The sequence below is a fragment of the Oreochromis aureus genome, linkage group 7 (assembly GCF_013358895.1).
Source record: "Oreochromis aureus strain Israel breed Guangdong linkage group 7, ZZ_aureus, whole genome shotgun sequence".
Taxonomy (NCBI): Eukaryota; Metazoa; Chordata; class Actinopteri; order Cichliformes; family Cichlidae; genus Oreochromis; species Oreochromis aureus.
The window spans coordinates 65,658,639-65,679,270 of record NC_052948.1 but is presented as its reverse complement, the minus strand read 5'-3'; the positions used below and the strand labels follow the sequence as shown (position 1 = coordinate 65,679,270).

The following is a 20,632-nucleotide window of genomic DNA, read 5'->3' as shown; positions in this document are numbered from 1 at the left end:
CAGCCTGAATCTGAAGAAAAAGAAATATTTCTTGTTGCCTCCATCGTAGAGGGGAAGAGGTCGGGGGGGCTGAAATCAGCTGTAATGGCTCAGTGTGGGGAAAAGAATCACCATCATTCATCTGAGATGAACTGAAGCCTGTTGGCTCAGAAGTAGTGTTGAGAGCGCGTCCTCTTTGGTCCTCTGTAGTGTTTGTAAGCTGATAGGCGGGGTTTATCTTTCCAAAGGAATTTAGACGAATCCAGAGATCTGAACCAGTCTGGTGATGGTTTACTCAGGATCACTGAAAATAAAGAATTGATTTTTGGTAAGACAATCATTTTTATTGTACCGACCCTTCCCATGAGTGATGTGGGTAGAGTTTTCCATTTAGCCACATCATCTTTTATTTTATTTAAATCTACAAGCTTAGAGACATTAAAACCTAAATATGTCGTATTTCCAAGTTGTAGTGGGGTAGAAGAAGGATTATGGAAGGAGCAGTTAATCAAAGAACTGTAGATTTTAACCACATGACGCCAAACATACACAGCAAAACACTGTATAACACAAATGATGCCTTGTGTCAGGGGAAGCATTGATAATATAACACATGCACGACATAAGATCATTACTACAGCACACACAATATTCACATTCATGTTAGAGTTTTCACAGTGGGCAAAAGTCAGAACAAATAAATGTTTTAGAAGTTTTTCTGTCTTGTTTCTTGTACAAAACTGTTTTTTTGATTTGTTTTCTTCTTGCTTTGATAAAAATCTTCTTCCTGTCGCAGAGTCCTCACGTCTGTCCGTGCTGAAACACACCATTACACAAAGTGATGGACGCCTCTGTAACAACAATATTTCTAATAAATACAAGAATAAAGCAATTAAGCTTTTCTTCATCTTTTTTTTCTTTTATGAGTCACATGTTTCACATTTTCCCTTTTTTCGTTGTTTTTTCATATTTTTCTTCATTCACACAGTTTTTTTCCCATAATTTTGATCTCATTTTACCTCCGTACAGAGACGTACCTCCGTACGGGAAAAGCTGCACGTTTGGTGAGTCTGTGTATCGTGAGTAGAATAAAACAATGATTAGAACAGAATGTGGTTTACTTAGATAATAGGGTGTGACTGTAGTTTAGAGAACAGGAAATGATTCATAAGTATGTTTTTTAGGATGACTTTGTCAGCCCCTGTTTAGAAGACTATAGTGGACTTTTGTTCTCAACTAGCTGGTTTAGCTATAAGTCCTGGTGTGTAACTGTGTGGAGTAAGGGATTTATTGACAGTGGGGGTCTGCCTGTCATAAAATGCCTCAGCTAATTAAACAGGAAGTCACAGTTACAAGCCTGGGGAGGACAGCCCCCCCAGACTGAACAATAGAATTAGTGGAAAACTACTGAAGAGGGGTGACACAGGGCAGCCCCCCCACTTACTCTATAAAGGTGTGTGTATGGGGAAAGATCCTCACTTGATGCTTGCTGTGACTGCATGTAGTGGGATCTCCCAGTGTGCACTGGTAATAAAGCTTTGATAAAAAATACTTCAGCCTCATCTGACCCTTCTCCAGCTGGGATATCAAAAGGATCGGTGAGGTCAAGAAGTGAACCTCAGCAGTATCAGGAATAACAACCACAAACTTGGAAAAATGATAAAAGTCTAGTTAAACCACTTAACGAACCTGGACTCACCTGTGGGGTTAAACGTGTTTCTGCTCTGCTCCATGTTGTTTTTGTGAGGGCTGTGAGATGTCAGCTCCAGCTGACACAGAGGAGGAGGAGGAAGAGGAGGGAGCTCAGAGGAGACAGAGAGCAACCGAGGACGGAGGGAGACTCGCCGCAGCAGGTAAATGTGAGTCTTTAATTTGGGAAACTAATATTTTAAGAATTTTCAGGAAAAGATGAATTTCAGAGACTTCATGGCTCAGTGAGAGTTTCAGGTTTAAACTAAAAAGTCCGTTTTCAGAAGCCCGTGATCGTGACTTTGATTATTTTGAATACGTTTTATTTTGAAGGCAGATTTAAAATGTTTTTGATGATTAGGCGGTTTCTGACCTCCATACAGCAGCTCACACTGAGAGCTGTCACTGCTGTATGGAGGTCAAATAATGCCCGAATAAATACAGAAGGATGGAGCCTGTACAGACGTGTGGACATTCCTGCTGCTCTCTGATTGGCTGAACTGATCTCAGTAGGTGAGGTGTGAGGCACAGCCGTGACTCTACGGTCAGAAGCTTTATTTAAAAAACAAAGCTGAAATGTTTCAGGCTGGGACTCTGAAGGACGTTTAGATTTGGTTGTGGCGATGCTTCATCGCCTCACGTGTATTATTTGTTGTCTCTGCATCCGACGTCTCCATGGCGACGGGGTTGCCGCAGATTGTCCCTGTGAGGGAAACCAGCAGGACGTCCACGAGTCCTGCTCGTGAATGCTGACGGTTCAAATTCCACTCAGATCCCAGCAGAGACTCTGCGATCACAAACCTTCAAGAACTTTACAAACGTTAGAAGCTCAAGTTTGATTTTACAGAACGTGAACGCCATCGTTACCGCCACGGGGAGGAAAAGACTTCAAATACAGCTGCATTCGAAGCTTTGACACAACTTCAACTGGAAGATGATGCTCGTCTCTAAATGTGGGTAAAAGGAGACCTTTCACCTACTGTCACCTGCTCTGAGCGCACACCTGTCCTACCTGCTGAGACGAGCCTGAATGTTTACCCAGAATGCATTTAGGCTTCAGACTGAGACTCCTGCTGTTTTTAACACAGTTTAAATGATCTCCTTGGAAAAGTGATTACACAGAACCCAATCTGGACTCGATCACCACCAACCAATCAAATCTCTGCATGACATCAGCAACCAAACCTGCGAGCAAACACAAAAATTAGAATCGTGATCGTCATCATCGCTTTTTACCGTTGGTTACACGTTGGTTTGCATTCTCCAGTCATCACTGCTCTTACGAAGGTTGATGCAGTCTGATGATTTATTAGAAAGCCGCTCCATAAGAGCCAGTCCTGTGTGTCAGGAGCGCCGGCCTCAGTGAATTCTCATGTAGTGCAGTAATAACCTGTTTTGAACATGGCAGAGCGAACCCCTCAGCATCTGAAGGACAGATAACCGTGCTGTTGCTGCAGGAACAAGAAACGGTGCAAAGAATAAAGAATAAAGGCCAGATGATATCAGAACACCTGTTATTTCAGCCCGAGCCTTTTTTAACAATAGTGAGGCTGATTTAGACATTCAGATTCACACAGAATGCAGATTGCACATTTGTCCTGCTTCTAAATGATTATGATTTACAAAACAGGCCAGTGTGCACTTTTCATTAATGTAATTGTAGTTTTGCGTATGCACAGAGTAAAATCGTTTGTGACAGTAGATCCGGGAAAGAGTTTGTGAAACTCTGAACTGGTTCTCGTTCTCTTTCAATTTCTGCATGACCTGGTTTCATCTTAAATTCGTTCACACTGCTGACCCTGAGGAGATGTCCCTGTGTCTAAGGACCAGGACGAGTTTCAACCTTTAAAATATGATGAGAAGGATTTCTGACCAAGTCTAAACATATGATGACACAACCTGAGTAATAATATGAGTTAATAAAACACATAAAAGGAGAGTCAAATGGGACTCAGCAGACTCACAGAGCAGAGCAACTCAGATTCGTTCAATTCAGTTTTATTTATACAAATCACAACAACAGTCGCCTCAGGATGCTTTATATTGTAAGGTAGACCTACAATAATGCAGAGAAAAACCCAACAATCATATGACCCCCTATGAGCAAGCACTTTGGCGACAGTGGGAAGGAAAAACTCCCTTTTAACAGGAAGAAACCTCCGACAACCAGGCTCAGGGAGGGGCGGGGCCATCTGCTGCGATTGGTTGGGGTGAGAGAAGGAAGACAGGATAAAGACATGCTGTGGAAGAGAGACAGAGGTTAATAACAAGCCTGATTCAGCACAGAGAGGTCTATTAACACATATTCGCTCTGATGGAAGAAGAGTAATTAGGATTACGTGAACAGGCAGATCAAAACAAAAAGCTAGGTTTGATGTTTGCTGGCTTGTCTCCTCCAGCTGCAGCAGCAAGGCTGGTGGCCATGAGTCTGGACGAAGATGCCCGCTGGCTGGAGTGGGTGACCAAACAGTTCGAGACCATCGCCGGAGAGGACAAAGAGATCGACCTGGAGGAGTTTAAAACAGCTCTCAAGGTCAAAGAGGTGAGAACGGACTGGCAAGCAGTTTAGAAAAAAAACCTGAAATGGGCCTCGATAACTCGTGTCCTCTGATTGTTCGCAGTCTTTCTTCGCCGAGCGTTTCTTTGCACTGTTTGACTCGGACGGCAGCGGCTCCATCAGCCTGGACGAACTGCTCAAAGCTCTGGACCTCCTGATCCACGGCAACGAGACCGACAAGCTCCGCTTCCTATTCCAGGTCTACGACGTGGACGGTCAGCACTTGCTCATGCAGAACATTTACAACATCTCCTCAGAAAAATGAGTTATTTTCAAATGTTTCAGTCTGTCTAACAGTTGTAGATAAGAGATAACTGACGTCCTGAAGCAAGTAGAGGTCAGTTATCAGTTTTGTGGTCATGTTTCATTTTTATAACGCTGTAAAAGGCTGATGGGGTATCGTCGTCAGCCCGCCAGGCAACTGGGCAGGGAGCAAGTTTCACTTAATCCTTTTTGTTTTCTGCTGACAGGCAGCGGTTCAATAGATCCAGACGAGCTGAAAACGGTTCTGAAGTCATGTTTACGTGAGAGCGCCATCTCTCTGCCGGAGGAGAAGCTGGATGACCTCACACTGGCTCTGTTTGAGTCCGCCGATAAGGACAACAGCGGCTCCATCACCTTCGAGGAGCTCAAAGCTGAACTGGAGACGTTCCCCGAGGTGATGGAGAACCTCACCATCAGGTCAGCACTGATGTCTGTTTATACACCTATAAACCTGCAGACCTGTTTATACACCTATAAACCTGCAGACCTGTTTATACACCTATAAACCTGCAGACCTGCTTATACACCTGTAAACCTGCAGACCTGTTTATACTAGAGATGGACCGATCCGATATTACGTATCGGTATCGGTCCGATACTGACCTAAATTACTGGATCGGATATCGGAGAGAAATAAAAAATGTAATCCGATCCATTAAATATCAGAAAAGCACCTCACAAAACTTGCGACACGGCGTAACTCGGCTCATAACCGTAGCACGTCGGAGCAGTGTGCTCAGTGATAGAGCGGCTGTGTGTATTTGTAGCCTCGCTACCAAACCAGCATTTCATCTCCGAGGAAGTTATCCCAGAGAGAAGTAAAGCAAGTGTGTAAGTTCATCTCTGAATGTTTGTAAAGCGTTCCCACGTTAAGCTTAACAACCGATATATGGAGCAACTGCCTCTCTCCCTCTCTCTCCTGCTGCTACTTCAATCGTGAAACTGATCAATGATCAGCTGATCGGCTTTTCTGTCGCGAGTCCGTCTCTCTTCTTTGTTTTTGGCCCACTTTGCACCAGAAAGAGGAAACCAGCGGCTGAACAACAGCAGCACGTTTAACCTTGATAAGCTGTTGTTAGAATGTATTTAATATTACTTTCTACACCAGGATCCTTTTCTATGTAGCTGACGGCTGGTAACTGTGCAGGGGCGGATCTAGCAAAGTTTAGCCAGGGGGGCCGATAGGGCATGAACAGGGAAAAGGGGGCACAAAGACATACTTTTCTTTCTTATTCTCATTTAAAATGTCTCGCTTTTAATAAATAATTATCTGAATCTTACACCCAAAGTTTTAATCCGATGTAACATGTATAGAAGTCCATTACTGTATATAGTAACTGTTAAGTCTAATATACCCTAGTAAGCTATAGTACTTTTTCCTTTGGGAAGGTACCATCTGTGCAGTCTGCAATTCTGTTGAAGAAAGATGTTGAATCTATTTAATTATTGTGGAAAAATAATTTATTTCTGTGCATTTTTTTTCACCCTGCATCAAATTAAAGTTGATTACGTCGATTAAGCATCATGAGGTGGAGGGTGGGGGTTCCCTATTTTTTTTTTTTGCTGGGAGTTTGCAACCCTATTAGTTAGGTTGCTTAATATTTCTGCTAAGTACTCTTTAAAATACCAGAATAGGGAGGATGGTGTCATGGTCCTGGGTCGTGCGACCCAGTGTTTGAGTTTTGGTTTATTTTGGTGTTTATTGTTTGTTTAGGTTAAGTTATTCTAGCTCATTTGTTATTATATTACCCTTGTGTTAAGTCTCCCTTGCCCTTCATGTGTTTTATGTCTGTGTGTCTTATGTTGTCAAGTTCATGTAGTTATTTCTGCCATCTTCCCTGTACTCAGTCTCCTGGTTTCTGTGTCTACGTGTCATGTTTCATGTCTATGCAGTTATGTTAAGTTCATGTCATGTTTTATCTCCATGTCTTTGTCTCCGTGTTTCCTGTTTTATTTTGGAAGAGTCTGGTGTTCTTTGTTCATTGTAGTAGTGTTACTCTCCCCTGTATTGTCATTATGTTTCATTCTAGTCAGCTGTGTTCTCATGTGTCTCCACTTCCCCTGATCACCTCATGTGTGTATTTAAGTCCTCAGTCTTCCTTTGTTTGTCGTCAGGTCGTCTGTTTTCCTCGCCATAGTCAGAGTCACAGCCATTGCCATAGTTAGCTTTCATAGTTTATTCCCAGTTAGGTTTCTGTTTAGTTATTGTTCGTGTGCTGCCCTCGTTCTTGTTTATTTTATTCATGATCATCAGCCACAATAAAAGGCTCGCTTTTGTTTAAGCTCACTCCCGTATCCTCATTTGTGTTCGCACCTGGGTCCACCACACACATCTCCGCACAGTCTGTCTCCACAAACCGTGACAGATGGAGCAGGTTTAAGTTTATTAGATTGATCAGTGTTGCTGAACTATGAAATATTTTGGGTGCAGTGTATTTTTTGCATACAGGTATAACAGAATAGCTTTAGTGTTGTTGTTTATTTAAACTTGAGTATGAACTTATACAAAATGCAGCAAGATATTAAAAAACAGTTTTATTGATTAAAAAACACTATATCGGATTCATATCAGTATCGGCAGATATCCAAATTTATGATATCGGTATCGGACATAAAAAAAGTGGTATCGTGCCATCTCTAGTTTATACACCTGTAAACCTGCAGACCTGCTTATGCACCTGTAAACCTGCAGACCTGCTTATACACCTGTCAACCTGCAGACCTGCTTATACACCTGTCAACCTGCAGACCTGCTTATACACCTGTCAACCTGCAGACCTGCTTATGCACCTGTAAACCTGCAGACCTGCTTATACACCTGTAAACCTGCAGACCTGCTTATACACCTGTAAACCTGCAGACCTGCTTATACACCTGTAAACCTGCAGACCTGCTTATACACCTGTAAACCTGCAGACCTGCTTATGCACCTGTAAACCTGCAGACCTGCTTATACACCTGTAAACCTGCAGACCTGCTTATACACCTGTAAACCTGCAGACCTGCTTATACACCTGTAAACCTGCAGACCTGCTTATACACCTGTCAACCTGCAGACCTGCTTATACACCCGTAAGCCTGCAGACCTGTTTATACACCTGTAAACCTGCAGACCTGCTTATACACCTGTCAACCTGCAGACCTGCTTATACACCCGTAAGCCTGCAGACCTGTTTATACACCTGTCAACCTGCAGACCTGCTTATACACCTGTAAACCTGCAGACCTGCTTATACACCTGTAAACCTGCAGACCTGCTTATGCACCTGTAAACCTGCAGACCTGCTTATACACCTGTAAACCTGCAGACCTGCTTATGTCACCTGCAGACCTGTCAACCTGCAGACCTGCAGACCTGCTTATACACCTGTAAACCTGCAGACCTGTTTATACACCTGTCAACCTGCAGACCTGCTTATACACCCGTAAGCCTGCAGACCTGTTTATACACCTGTAAACCTGCAGACCTGCTTATACACCTGTCAACCTGCAGACCTGCTTATACACCCGTAAGCCTGCAGACCTGTTTATACACCTGTAAACCTGCAGACCTGCTTATACACCTGTAAACCTGCAGACCTGCTTATACACCTGTCAACCTGCAGACCTGCTTATACACCCGTAAGCCTGCAGACCTGTTTATACACCTGTCAACCTGCAGACCTGCTTATACACCCGTAAGCCTGCAGACCTGTTTATACACCTGTAAACCTGTAGACCTGCTTATACACCCGTAAGCCTGCAGACCTGTTTATGCACCTGTAAACCTGCAGACCTGCTTATACACCTGTCAACCTGCAGACCTGCTTATACACCCGTAAGCCTGCAGACCTGTTTATACACCTGTCAACCTGCAGACCTGCTTATACACCCGTAAGCCTGCAGACCTGTTTATACACCTGTCAACCTGCAGACCTGCTTATACACCCGTAAGCCTGCAGACCTGTTTATACACCTGTCAACCTGCAGACCTGCTTATACACCCGTAAGCCTGCAGACCTGTTTATACACCTGTAAACCTGCAGACCTGCTTATACACCTGTAAACCTGCAGACCTGTTTATGCACCTGTAAACCTGCTGGCGTCCTGTTTCTCATCTCCCCCTTAGCGCTGCTAACTGGCTGAAGCCTCCTGATCTGGACCAGAAGAAGCGTCAGACCCCTCGCTACCTGACCCGGGCCTACTGGCAGAACAACAGCCGGAAGCTGCTGTTCCTGGCTGTGTACTCCCTCCTTAATCTGCTGCTGTTCATTGTTGCCATGTTGCGGCACAGCTACGGTGGGCCTTGGTTCATGGTGGCCAAAGGCTGCGGCCAGTGCCTCAACTTTAACTGCACGTTCGTCATGGTATGACACAGACTACACCCGTACCTATCTGTGCCTCTTTCCCTCCATCGTGGTGCCGGTGCAAGAACTGGTTTCCGGTGGAGAGCCGGTTCTCCCACACTGCCTTTTGGGCTTTAGCCAGCATTTCCATTAGCATCATGTTCCATCCACACTGTGGTGGACATAAGATGTGGGCTGCATAAGTGGAATATCTAAAAGGCCCCTGACATAGCCACCATCGGGTCCAGTCTGGACCAGTTGGAAGCAATGAAACCAGTTCTAACGCCAGCACCACATGGCACCACATTTCTTCACATAACACTCATGAAAAGGTTTTTAAATTTGATGCACTACTCACAGCAGATCATACCTAAACCTATCAGAGCTATATCAGAGGAGAACTAAACTGATTGTGGATATAAAATCATTCAGTAATTTTACACTGACTGATTTTTTCTGTCTGCACAAAAAAAGCAACAAAAGCAATAAAGTAACAAACGTGCAGCTGCTCGTGTTTGTGTGGATGGTTTGTTGTCTATACCAACCACAAGTTTTTAGAAACCTTTGTCACAGAATTTATCACAGTCATTAAACTCATGATCAGCCAGCAGAATGAAGCCACCAGTTAACCCAGCTAAAATTGTGAGGCAATAACCATTGCACCACAGCTGAGCACTTTCACACAAAGGAAAGGAATCAGCAGAGAGGGGGCTGTGCTGTGTCTTAGTGTCCAGCAGAGGGCAGCACAGACCTGCTGCTGCCATGTTTCCTTCTTTATTTCTCTTTAAGTGCAAAACAGTGCCACTGAAAATAAAACACACACGTGCTGATTCAAATCAGAGCTGCCTACAAACTCAGATAAAGCCAAGAAAGAGAAAACACCCAGGAGTCAGATCAGTATGTAAGCTGCATCACTAAGTTTGGACCCGCTGCACCATCGTGTGGTTCAGAGTGGTGTCACAGGACAGTATGAGCATAACTCCAGCTGAAATCTCAGCACACACGTGTTGTGGTGGCGTCTTTGTTTCCAGGTGCTGATGCTGCGGCGCTGTTTGACCTGGCTCAGGGCCACGTGGGTGGTGAGGGTGTTTCCTCTGGACCAGAACATCCTGCTGCACCAGATTGTGGGCTACGCCATCCTCGGATTCACGCTGGTGCACACTGCCGCACACGCCTTTAACTTCGGTATAAGCACACACCCACACACACACAGGTGTATACAGGTGTAAACAGGTGTGGACTGGCGTCCCGGTGCTGTGTGTCTCAGTCCAGATGACGGAGAGCGGTGAGTACAGCCTGTGGGAGTACCTGCTGACCACCCGGCCTGGGATTGGCTGGGTGAAGGGGACGGCCTCGCTGACCGGAGTCGTCCTGCAGGTGCTGATCTGCCTCATGGTGCTCTGCTCCAGCACGTTCGTGCGCCGCAGCGGACACTTCGAGGTAACAGACTCGTTTTTTCTCTGTGTGCGTGGTCTGCTTCCTGCCGCGAGATGCTGACCGCCATTTCTCCCGCAGGTGTTTTACTGGTCTCACCTGTCCTACGTGTGGGTTTGGATCCTGCTGATCATTCACTGTGCAAACTTCTGGAAGTGGTTCGTGGTTCCAGGTCTGGTGTTCATGCTGGAGAAGATCGTGGGGATCGCCGTGTCCCGTATGGGAGGCCTCTACATCGTGGAGGTCAACCTGCTGCCTTCCAAGGTGCCGAACACAAAGCGAGCCCGGAGCCCTGATCCGAGCCCAAGGTGCACCGATGTCTGATGGTGTTTTTTGTCTGTCAGGTGACTCATCTGGTGATCAAGCGTCCCCAGTTCTTCCAGTTCAAACCTGGAGATTACGTCTTCATCAACATCCCAGTGATCGCCAAATATGAGTGGCACCCGTTCACCATCAGCAGCGCTCCCGAGCAGTCAGGTACACCTCACGCTCTGAACACTGAAGCAGTCCTCATCAGTTCAGCCGGTCCCAGACTTTTGGATGAGCTCTCAGGGCTTTCTGTCTGCTGGACTGCAGTGGAGTCTGAGCTCTACGTTACACATGAGATAAGATTTCTAGTAAAGAAAAAACATAGATTCCACCTGCTGACACTGAGAACAATGATCTGAAAGACTCCAGCAGGTATAACTGTGGATGGGAATGGCTGAAGCTTTCAGTTTAGAATGCTGGTTTGTGTTTATTAAACCTCTCTGATGAGATTTCAGGTAAAAGCTTCGGTCTCCTTTTGGTTTCGTTTCTCTGTAGCGTGGCTTTTAACCGTCTAATAAAAGTTGTGTAAGTTCTGTGTCTTCACTGTCTTGATTGTGCAGATACTCTGTGGCTGCACATCCGCTCGCTGGGCCAGTGGACCAACCGGCTGTATGAGTACTTCAGAGAGTTGGAGAGCGAGGCTCCGGGTCCCGGCAGACTCGCCACCAGCCTGCGGAAGCGCCGGCAGCTGCCAAGAGCTCAGGTTAGACTCTGACACACCTGCACTCCAATGTTCCCTCTAAACTGCGCACGTGCGCAATTGTGCACTGCTGGCACGGTCTCTGCGCACAGAAAATCTGCGTTGCGCACAAAAAAAAAATCTAACCTGAATTGAAATTAAAATTAAAACTTCAACAATTCTGTTTTGCAGTGTTAGTCAGTGAGTGACTGGCTGCTCCTGTATGGGATTAGAACGATGCCACCTTATCCTATAGTCCAGCCAATAATGCGATTCACATTCGTATATACGCAGCTAATCAACGTCGCTGACAGGCTATGACAGCGTCCTTATGTGCCGACACCGGTGTTTTAGCTAGCAAAGCGGCGTGGCTGATGTGCAGTGAAGCCACGTTAATGACAGCGTGTCCAACCATTGGAGATGTGAGCAGGACAGACGGAACAACTGATGGAAAAAGTGTGGACTTTATACCAGTTTTTAAATTGTGTTGATCGGCCACGTAAAACCAGAGTTATGATAAAAATATCTGCAATGTTTGGTTTTCTTCCTGAATACTATCGTTGTTTATATTTACTGCGGGAAGAAACGGTAAAAACGGCGTTTTATAAGAAAAAAGGCTCGAAAGCATGTGAGCAAAAACAAACCCCCCGCCCGCTCCCCCTTTCCTGTTCGTCCAAAAAAGTACCGTGTCGACCAGTCAAAAAATTATATGGCAACGCGGCATCTAGTTGTTAAGAAACGGGGGGAAGTTTTAGGAGTGACGGCGGTGTTCTGAGATGTGAGAGATTTGAGACGTTTAGCGCAAATCTTGTGTAGTTAGTGTGTAGTTAGTGTGTAGTTAGTGTGTAGTGTAGTCAATAGTTTTGCTGTGTGTGTCAGAACAATGAGGCGGCTGCTGAATGTTACAGGTGTTACAGCAGTGATACATCTCCTGTTGTCAGGCCTGCAGGTATCAGGCTGTTGTTCTCCTTTATCTCATAGTGGACAGAAATTATTTTTGGAGTGTCACAAATAATTTGTGTGGCATCAGATTTGATGCAGAACAGCTGATTGTTCTGTAAATAGTTTGAAATGTTTATTTAAAAAACACCTTGGCTGCATTAAAAAAAAAAAATAGCTGCAAAAAACTTTGTTGTTTGCCAAACTGAGTTACTTTTTTGAAGAAGTAACTATATAATTAATTGCCCAACATTGGTCATTAAATACTGTATTTTGCAGACAGTTACAGACTCTCTCCCAGACCACAGACTCATAATACAAGTCAGAGCTTTATGGAAAAAAAGAAAGAAAGAAAGTTGTGTTTTCAAAATTGGAGTTCAAGTTATTTTTACTTCCAATAGTGTTAACATACTACACAGGTCATGAACAGGATTTTTTACATTTTCATTGTAAGTGGGCTAAAGCAGTTAATTAAAAGTAGTCTAACATAAATGTAAATGCTGTAATTTGATTATTTTAATAAACCATGTAACTTGGATGGATTAGATGCTGGCGTGACCACAGTGCACACGTCTGATGTCGCTCACAGTGGTCCAAGGGACGCTCAGGGAGTTTGTGTGTTCGCTCAGACACAAGAAAAATTAGAGGGAACATTGCTGCACTCGCTGGGTCTCCGGCTGCTTCCTGTGCGTAACATCTCCAATGTGGTTTCCCGTAGGACGACCTGTTCAGCTCTGCCGACGGTAACGGAGCCGTGGCGTCTAACGAGGACGGCGCCATCGAGCTGACGATGTACCGACAGAACGGCTCGCCTTCGGGCGAGGCCTCCGAGTCCGGAGCTCAGGGGCTCGTGCAACCTTTTCCAGACGGTCTGGGATCAGCAGAGCGAGGCGAGGTCAGGAGGAGAGTTCAGCCTTTAACAAATATGAATCCATTGAGAAGAACAAACCACATGATGAGTCTGAGACGTTCATCCCTGCGTCGGCCACTTTGGTGCCTCAGAGGTGTTAAATAATGATCGCTATGAAGGGCCAGACATGTAGACTTTATGTACGTGCCATCCTCGATCATATTGTTGGAAATCTCTTTTATTAGTTTTTAAATCAGAAAATACTTTCAACAGTTTTTAAGAAAATCTTCTGTAAAGCAGAGATTTGTGTTACAGAGCAGAAGAAAAAAAGAATTTATGACAGGATTTAAATTTTAACATGACAGATGTCTATTTACAGAAACTAGATGTAAACTCTCAGAGACGTTAATGATGAGTTATAGATGGTTTAATACTCGACAGGTTACTTCATAAAGTGTCTCCTGACATGATGATGTCACCCAGACTCCACGCTCCTGTTGTCTGCGCTGGGCGCAGTCTTCTCGACGCGTTTTTGTGTTGCAGCTTATTTCGGTAACTTGATCAATGATCAGCAACCGCTCAAAATTTAGAAATACGTAGCGTAACGAACGTAGCACGGTGAATGCAGCTGGGCTCAGCTGAACTCTCAAATATACGACTGAGGGATTTGTATAAAATAAATGTGTATGCCATACAGATGATGGCACGCTCGCTGGTCGGCTCATCGGGGAGGAGACAGGGAACTATTATTGTAGTATGATAAATTATGAATTATCTTGTTAATTTGTTTCAAGGTCCAAGAAAAAACATGTAGTTAAATAACACTTGCATCTGCAAGCCACTTTGTCCCAACCTCCTTACTGAAATATATTTGAACCATTTTCTTTGCAGAAAACATACAGAAATCTCCTCACTGATGACACCTTCAATGTTTGTTTGGTTTACTGACAAAAGAGTTTTGGTACATGTGTATGAGTTTCTGGTTTTCTTCTAAACTGCAGATTTCTGCCAAGCTGACTGAGAACCACAGATTCTGCAACATCAAGGTGAGGAGCTCAGAGCATGAATCAAAGTTTTTATACGACTGTGTGTACGTTACAGTGAGAAGAGCTCTGCAGCAGTGTTGAACCAGCAGAGAATTATTATCATTATTTTATCAGCCTTTGCACACAGTATCAGGTTTTCCCATTTTTAAAGGAGGAAAGTCCAAAATTTGGAGGTCAGGTGGAGGAACATGTTATTAAAATGGACTTAAACTCCCTGACAGTTGGTAGTTCAGGCAGTTTTAGCTCCTTATAGGGCAGCAAGAGATTCATATGTAAAAACTAGTGAAGTGAGTTTAGTGAGTTTAAAACGACTTGACATTGGCTTATGTGTGAAATAAAGAACCTTGAACCTTGAACCTTGAACCTTAAAAACTGTGTTTGGGTTTACACCAACAGGTTTGATTTAACTGTTGCCACGTTTTTCTCGATGATGTGAAATTTTCTTCCTGTTAAAATAATTTAATATAAATTTGACAATATGTATGGTTTTGCAGTGAGACCTGGCAGATCCATCACGTTGCCTTTGCTTCGTTCTCTGCACTGTTTCTAGCATCTGTCTTTCTTTGTAGAAAGAGTTTGTGTAAAAACTGACTCTGCTAGGAAAATAGAGCTCAAAGAGAGCGAACGGTTGGAGTCGGAGTCATTGTGCTTTTTCTGAAAACAGGCTGAAAAACCTACAGCTTTAGCCAAAACTATATAGGACCGAGAGTAGAACCCTGAGGAACACCTCTGACAGTTTAAATGTGGGTGAAGCCGTTAACCTTCAGCTGACACAGGCGTAGTTTGTCAGGAATCACTCGTTTCAGAAACAGGTTCTTGTTGAATGTATACCATGTGACAGTGTTATGTAGACGGGCCGTACGGGACTCCGACACGGCAGATCTTTGCCTCCGAACACGCCGTTCTGATCGGGGCAGGAATCGGCATCACACCCTTCGCCTCCATCCTGCAAAGCATCATGTACCGGTAAGACACCCACAGACCTGTGCTCCACCCCTCAGTCCCTCCATCAGCCCAGCGGTTCAGTTCGAGTTCACAGAGTCAGGCTGAAGGTCATGTGTAAACTGCGAGTTTATAATCAGCTGTAATCTGTCGACATGCTGGACGTTTATTCAGGATCTCGTCCTCACTGCTCTGCTATGATAATATAATCAATGAGAGTAAGCTGCGGCTCCAGTGGTATCCTCTTTCAGCTTTGCCAGAAAATTAGACATATGTAACACTGGATCATTGTCGACTATAAATAAATCACAAAAACAAATATTTTAATTTCATTTTGTTTAATTGTTCATTTTTTTATTTTTAGGACTGGAAGATGGTTACATGACAGGGCTCTAGACTAACTTTTTGACATGGGCGCACCGGTACGCCTAACTTTAAAATTTAGGTGTACCGGCACAAAAGTTAGGCGCACTCAAATTTTTCAACCGCATCGCTTAACACCGCAGTTTTACATGTGCACTTTCTTTGGGGGGGAAGTCCATACAGACAATATTCATTTCTAAATTATTAACTAACAAACTTGTGCTTAAATTGTTTTGTCAATATTGTAGAAAATGTTAAACTTAATCATCATCTTGGCTCCTCTGACGACCTGTTTGCTGCTGCCTGCTGCTGAAAGGCAGTGGGGAGAGGGGACACTTGGGCAGTGCATTTATTGCAGCATATAATGTGTTTCCTGGACACACTGCTGTTTTTTTAGCATTCAAAGATTGATGGCACCGTGTCAGAGCTGGCTATGAATTTCAGACGGATCAGTCCTTAACTTAACACAAAAGTTATCAATAGTTCTAGTTCATCTTCTCTTATTACCCACAGCTACATCCACTTCTGTCAGGCCTAGGCTGCTCACTAGGGCTGGGTATCATCACTGATTTCTATAATCCATTCGATTCCGGTTCTCAAAGTCCTGATTCGATTCAATTTAGCCTCAGACAGTCAGAAATATTATAATTCTGATCATTTATCAGCACTGATACATGTGAGACTTCATCAGAATTGTGAACATCACAGCAGATGCCTTTGTGTCAAAGTAACTGAGAATAAAACACAGAAAAACATGAAGGAGATTTTCCTGGTCTGGCTTTTTATAGCAGATAACCTTAAAAATATTCTGCAATTTTGCATAATTTTAAGAAGTTTAAATTTCTTCAGTATTGAACAGCAGAAATTAGGCTTTCTTGTCCGAGGTCATTTAAGTGAAAAAAGAAAAAGAAAAGAAAAAGACAGCGGCCGACAGCGCTGTAAACAACGGTAGACTGGTGGGTAATAAGCCAATGAATAATGCAGAAAACAGAGATTTGAGACGGGAAACTGTTCTTGAAGTACACACAGAGAGCTGTGTATGAAGTGTGATTTTTATCGTGGTGGAAGCAAAACAGCAAAAGTCAGAGGGAATTCATGACGACATTGATCAAATGTGAAGCGCAGTTTGCTGCTTCTTTTGCTGCTGGCTCGGCAAATTTTGGTTGGAGAGACAAAACCTGCAGCTCAGAATCAGCGCAAAAAAGACGGAAACACAGCGCGGACCCGACGCACCAGAATCGCTGAGCTCCGACAGCGTGTCCGTGTTCGGGCCGTGGGGTGAGAAAGCCGAGAAAGACAAAGCTGATTCTGATGCGTCGGGTCCGCTCTGTGTTTACGTCTTTGTGTGGAATCCGTTAATGAATTGATATCGCTTTATTCAAGCTACTCACCTCTCTCTTCCACCTGCACTTTCAACTGGACCACAGCCAATCAGAGAGGTCCTGCCCCTGACTATCTCTGATTGGTTTAGTCCACGATAGGGGCATAATGTGTGGCTGTTGTTGACCACACCGAGAGTTGCAGAGATTTTTTTTTTTTTTGTTACCCGAAAATATTTTTTTTTAGTCGCACCACTGAAAAATTTGGTCGCATTTGCGACCAAATTGGTCGCACTCTAGAGCCCTGCATGAGTTATAATTAAGTCTCTCGTGTTCAGTCACCCTCTCCACTGTTTGTTTTTTACAGGGAGTAAAATCATGAAATAAATATAAAACTGACTCCAGGTGTTTCTGTGGCTCAGGTACCGCATGAGGAAGCAGAACTGTCCCAGCTGTAAATACTCGTGGTGCGAGAACATCAAAGACAGCGAGATGAAGCTGCGCAAAGTAAGAAAAGTGCATCCCAACAACAGCTCACTGTACTGTAATGAAGCACACGTGGACACCACGCTGTTCTTCACCCTGCAGGTTGACTTCATCTGGATCAACAGAGACCAGAAGTCCTTCGAGTGGTTTGTTAGTTTGCTCACCAAACTGGAGATGGACCAGGCCGACGAGGAGCCGGAAGGTGAGAGACATGCTTCAAATAAAAGGAAATGGAAAAGAAGTGATGCAGAGAGAGAATCGGGGATCTGAACAAAATAAGGGTGAACCCTTGAGGATGTCTGCAGGTCTCTCACAGACCGCAACTTTCAGCGCGGCTCAGTTAGAGTACAGGAAGTCAGGCTGGTTTCCGGGCAGTGGCGGCCTTCGTCTGGCCTGACTCCGGTTCAGAAATTCCATGGATGGAATATTTAAGTGAAGTACAAACTACAGATCTTTCTTTAATCCTGGTTCAGTTTCCGTCTCTACGTTGTTTCCGTGTGAAAGAAGAAGACGGAAGTCAAACTTTCCGAACTGTTTTTCCTCGAGCACATGAAGTCCGAATAAAGCCTTCACAGTAGGCAAAGTAGATTTATAGACCCAAGTGTTTTTCACACAACTAATGATTACATGGAGATTTTTAATAAACTTGTGGCCATGGCTACATTAACATGTAGACAGATCAACATACATTTACATCACCCAAAGGTTCGTCTTGCGTTGCAGGATACCTTCCATGAGACAAATCCCCCAAAAATATTACAACAAGTCCTCCCAAACAGAGGGACAACTTCCTGAAAAAAGTTATCAGAAAAGGTTTCTGTGGTCTGCAGGTGGTTATTGACGTCGCACTGAGGTCACTTCCTTCCAGCTGTCTGAATGCTGAGGCCCTGTCATGATTCAGCTGTGTGCAGGCAGGAGAGGACCCAAACGCAAACTCACGGGGACACGGGGAATAAACTCAAAAGCACAGCTTTATTGCTGGAAAAACAGATCAGAAGTAATACCAAACTAAACTGGGAAAAACTAAATATAATGTTCACCAGGAAATACAGGGAGAATCACACACAGCATGAGGGAGACGCGGACATAAATACACAGAGGGTTAACGAGGGAAGTGGGAGCACACGGGGAACACAGCTGACACAGATAATCATAACGACACAGGGCAGGAGTGAACACAACATGATGCATACTGACGAGAGACTGTCAACGTAAAACAGGAAGTACACAGAGGTTCAGACAGGAGGAGAAAGAGCACGGGGAGAGCACAGACATAACGGGCTGGGGAAAACATGGAATAAAACAAAAGGAGGGGAAACGAGGGCTCACAGACACACAGAGGGGCACACAGGGGGTAACCAAATAAGGAACATCTTAACTGAACAACCTAGGAACCAAGGCATGAATAAAGAACAAAATACAAAACACACGAAAACTAAGAATACTGGGCCAACATGACCCAGGACCATGACAGGCCGAGCTTCAGGATATGTCTCCGCTGACTTTGGAAGGGACAGCTCTGGTCAACTTTTTTGGCACTATTTAAGTTTAGCTCGTCTTCTGGGTCTGAAAAGCGAAGCTGAGGTTAAACCTTCATTCTCTCCGTTTCCCAGCAGGGGGCGACACCCCTGACTGGATAAAAAAGTCTGATCGTATAGACGTCTGTGAGGGAAGTCTTCATCTCTGAGCTCAGTAAATACTTTCCTGATGAGTTTACGGTCTCAGTCGCTGGTTTCAGGTCTTAAGAAATAAAATGTAGAGTTCATTTTGGAAATGATGATGTCATTAGAGAAACAAAGCAGCAGATTCAGGACAACGTCTGGAAGTGTAGACAGAATTTGAAGACACTCCTAATGAATTTCATTGTTGAGTTATTTCCTTCCTCGTGGTGTTTAAAGTCCTGCTGAGACGCTGCTATGCGCTCGTTAACACAAAGCTGATGTTTGTTAGGACGCTTCCTGGAGATGCACATGTACATGACGTCAGCGCTCAGCAAGAACGACATGAAGGCCATCGGCCTACAGATGGCGCTCGACCTTCTGGCCAAGAAGGAGAAGAGAGACTCGATCACTGGACTGAGGACCAGAACCCAACCGGGCCGACCCGAGTGGGGGAAGGTGAGGCGTTGCTTTGGTTTAACTCGGTCTCAGATCTTCTTTTCTGTTATTGGTATTTTTCAAACGGTTCTTCAGGAGAGTTTGGGACCCTTCCTGAATAGTTTTGGAAGGTTTTGGTACAGTGTCCTCTTTGGGTGACATGTGATCCTGGACCTGATAAAGTAATGCTGGGCTAAATCAGATAGGCTCAACACAGCGAAAATGTTTTGGCTCTAAATAAAGGCTACGAGCAGAAAACTGCATTCATGGACATCTGCTTCTCGGGGGGAAATTCGCACCAGACTCTGTCAAGAGTCATCACACATGAGTTCATCACAAATTTGGAAAGGTCTCCTTAAAATTTTGTAAAGACTGTGAAAAATTTAGCAATGAAGGAACCTTTAATTTTTGAAGCATCATTCGATGTTTGCTATCTTCTGAGATTTCAGGCTGCCATGGATGGCCATTTAAAACATTTAAGGTCCTGGATGTTAGTTCCTGGAAAGGAAACTACTTCTTCTGGAGTTTGTTTTATTGAAGCGGAGGTGAGACCGAGACATGATGGTTCTCCTTGAGCTGTTTAGTTTTATGAATCGAGGAGCGTCGGTGTGTTTTGCAGTATCAGCTCCTAATAAAATACCATGTGTCTGTACACGTGTGTGTGTGTGTGTCTGTGTGTTTCAGGTGTTTCAGAAGGTGTCTGAGGAGAACAAAGGGAAGGTACATGTGTTTTACTGCGGCGCTCCCGCTCTGGCCAAAGTCATCAAAGCTCAGTGTGAACACTTCGGCTTCAACTTCTACAAGGAGAACTTCTGAGGAGATCACGGGCTGTCAGGACACACCTGCAGCTGTGTGTGTGTGTGTGTGTGTGTGTATTGCTGATGTTGTGGAGATGTACGGAGTATGGAGCTTGGTTGAAAGTGACCTATTGTTAGAGCAGCTTTGCATGATTTACAGCTCAAAATAATCCTTCTTTATCTGAATCTGGCCCTGGGAACTTCCTTTCAAAGTGGAATAAAGAAAATTTGTGTTGTATTTGTATTTGTTGTAACTTCTGGTGCCCTCTTGGAAAAAAAGAGACCTGATCTCTCAGTGAGACTTTTCCCTGCACAGGTTAGAGAAATATCCCAGTAATGTTTATGGACCTTATGGGTTTGTATGGAAGCTTGTTTCTACTACTGGAATTTGAAAAAAAAAAAAAAAAAAATGCTATCCACGAGTAAACAAAGTTAACAAAAAAAAAAGAATTTTTTTTTTTCAACTTTTCTCTGAATGATTTTTATGAAAAGTTTGAGTTATTAAGTTGAAATGTTAGGATACTAAACCTAAATTTGGACTTTTTTCACTTGGCAAAA

The 20,632-nt window shown here is 44.1% G+C and overlaps 1 protein-coding gene across 1 annotated transcript; it reads left to right on the top strand.

Moving 5' to 3' along the window:
- Window positions 1–1,530: 1,530 nt before the first annotated feature.
- On the top strand, window positions 1,531–20,354 carry nox5 (NADPH oxidase, EF-hand calcium binding domain 5). The gene is made up of 17 exons (XM_039614954.1): window positions 1,531–1,838; window positions 4,068–4,210; window positions 4,290–4,440; window positions 4,696–4,906; window positions 8,598–8,835; window positions 9,846–9,999; window positions 10,082–10,254; window positions 10,330–10,512; window positions 10,593–10,725; window positions 11,118–11,260; window positions 12,894–13,070; window positions 14,027–14,071; window positions 14,913–15,037; window positions 17,118–17,202; window positions 17,284–17,383; window positions 19,132–19,298; window positions 19,962–20,354. Exons 1-17 carry the CDS (start codon window positions 1,736–1,738, stop codon window positions 20,091–20,093), a joined length of 2,463 nt encoding a protein of 820 aa, XP_039470888.1. The 5' UTR covers window positions 1,531–1,735; the 3' UTR covers window positions 20,094–20,354.
- Window positions 20,355–20,632: the final 278 nt, after the last annotated feature.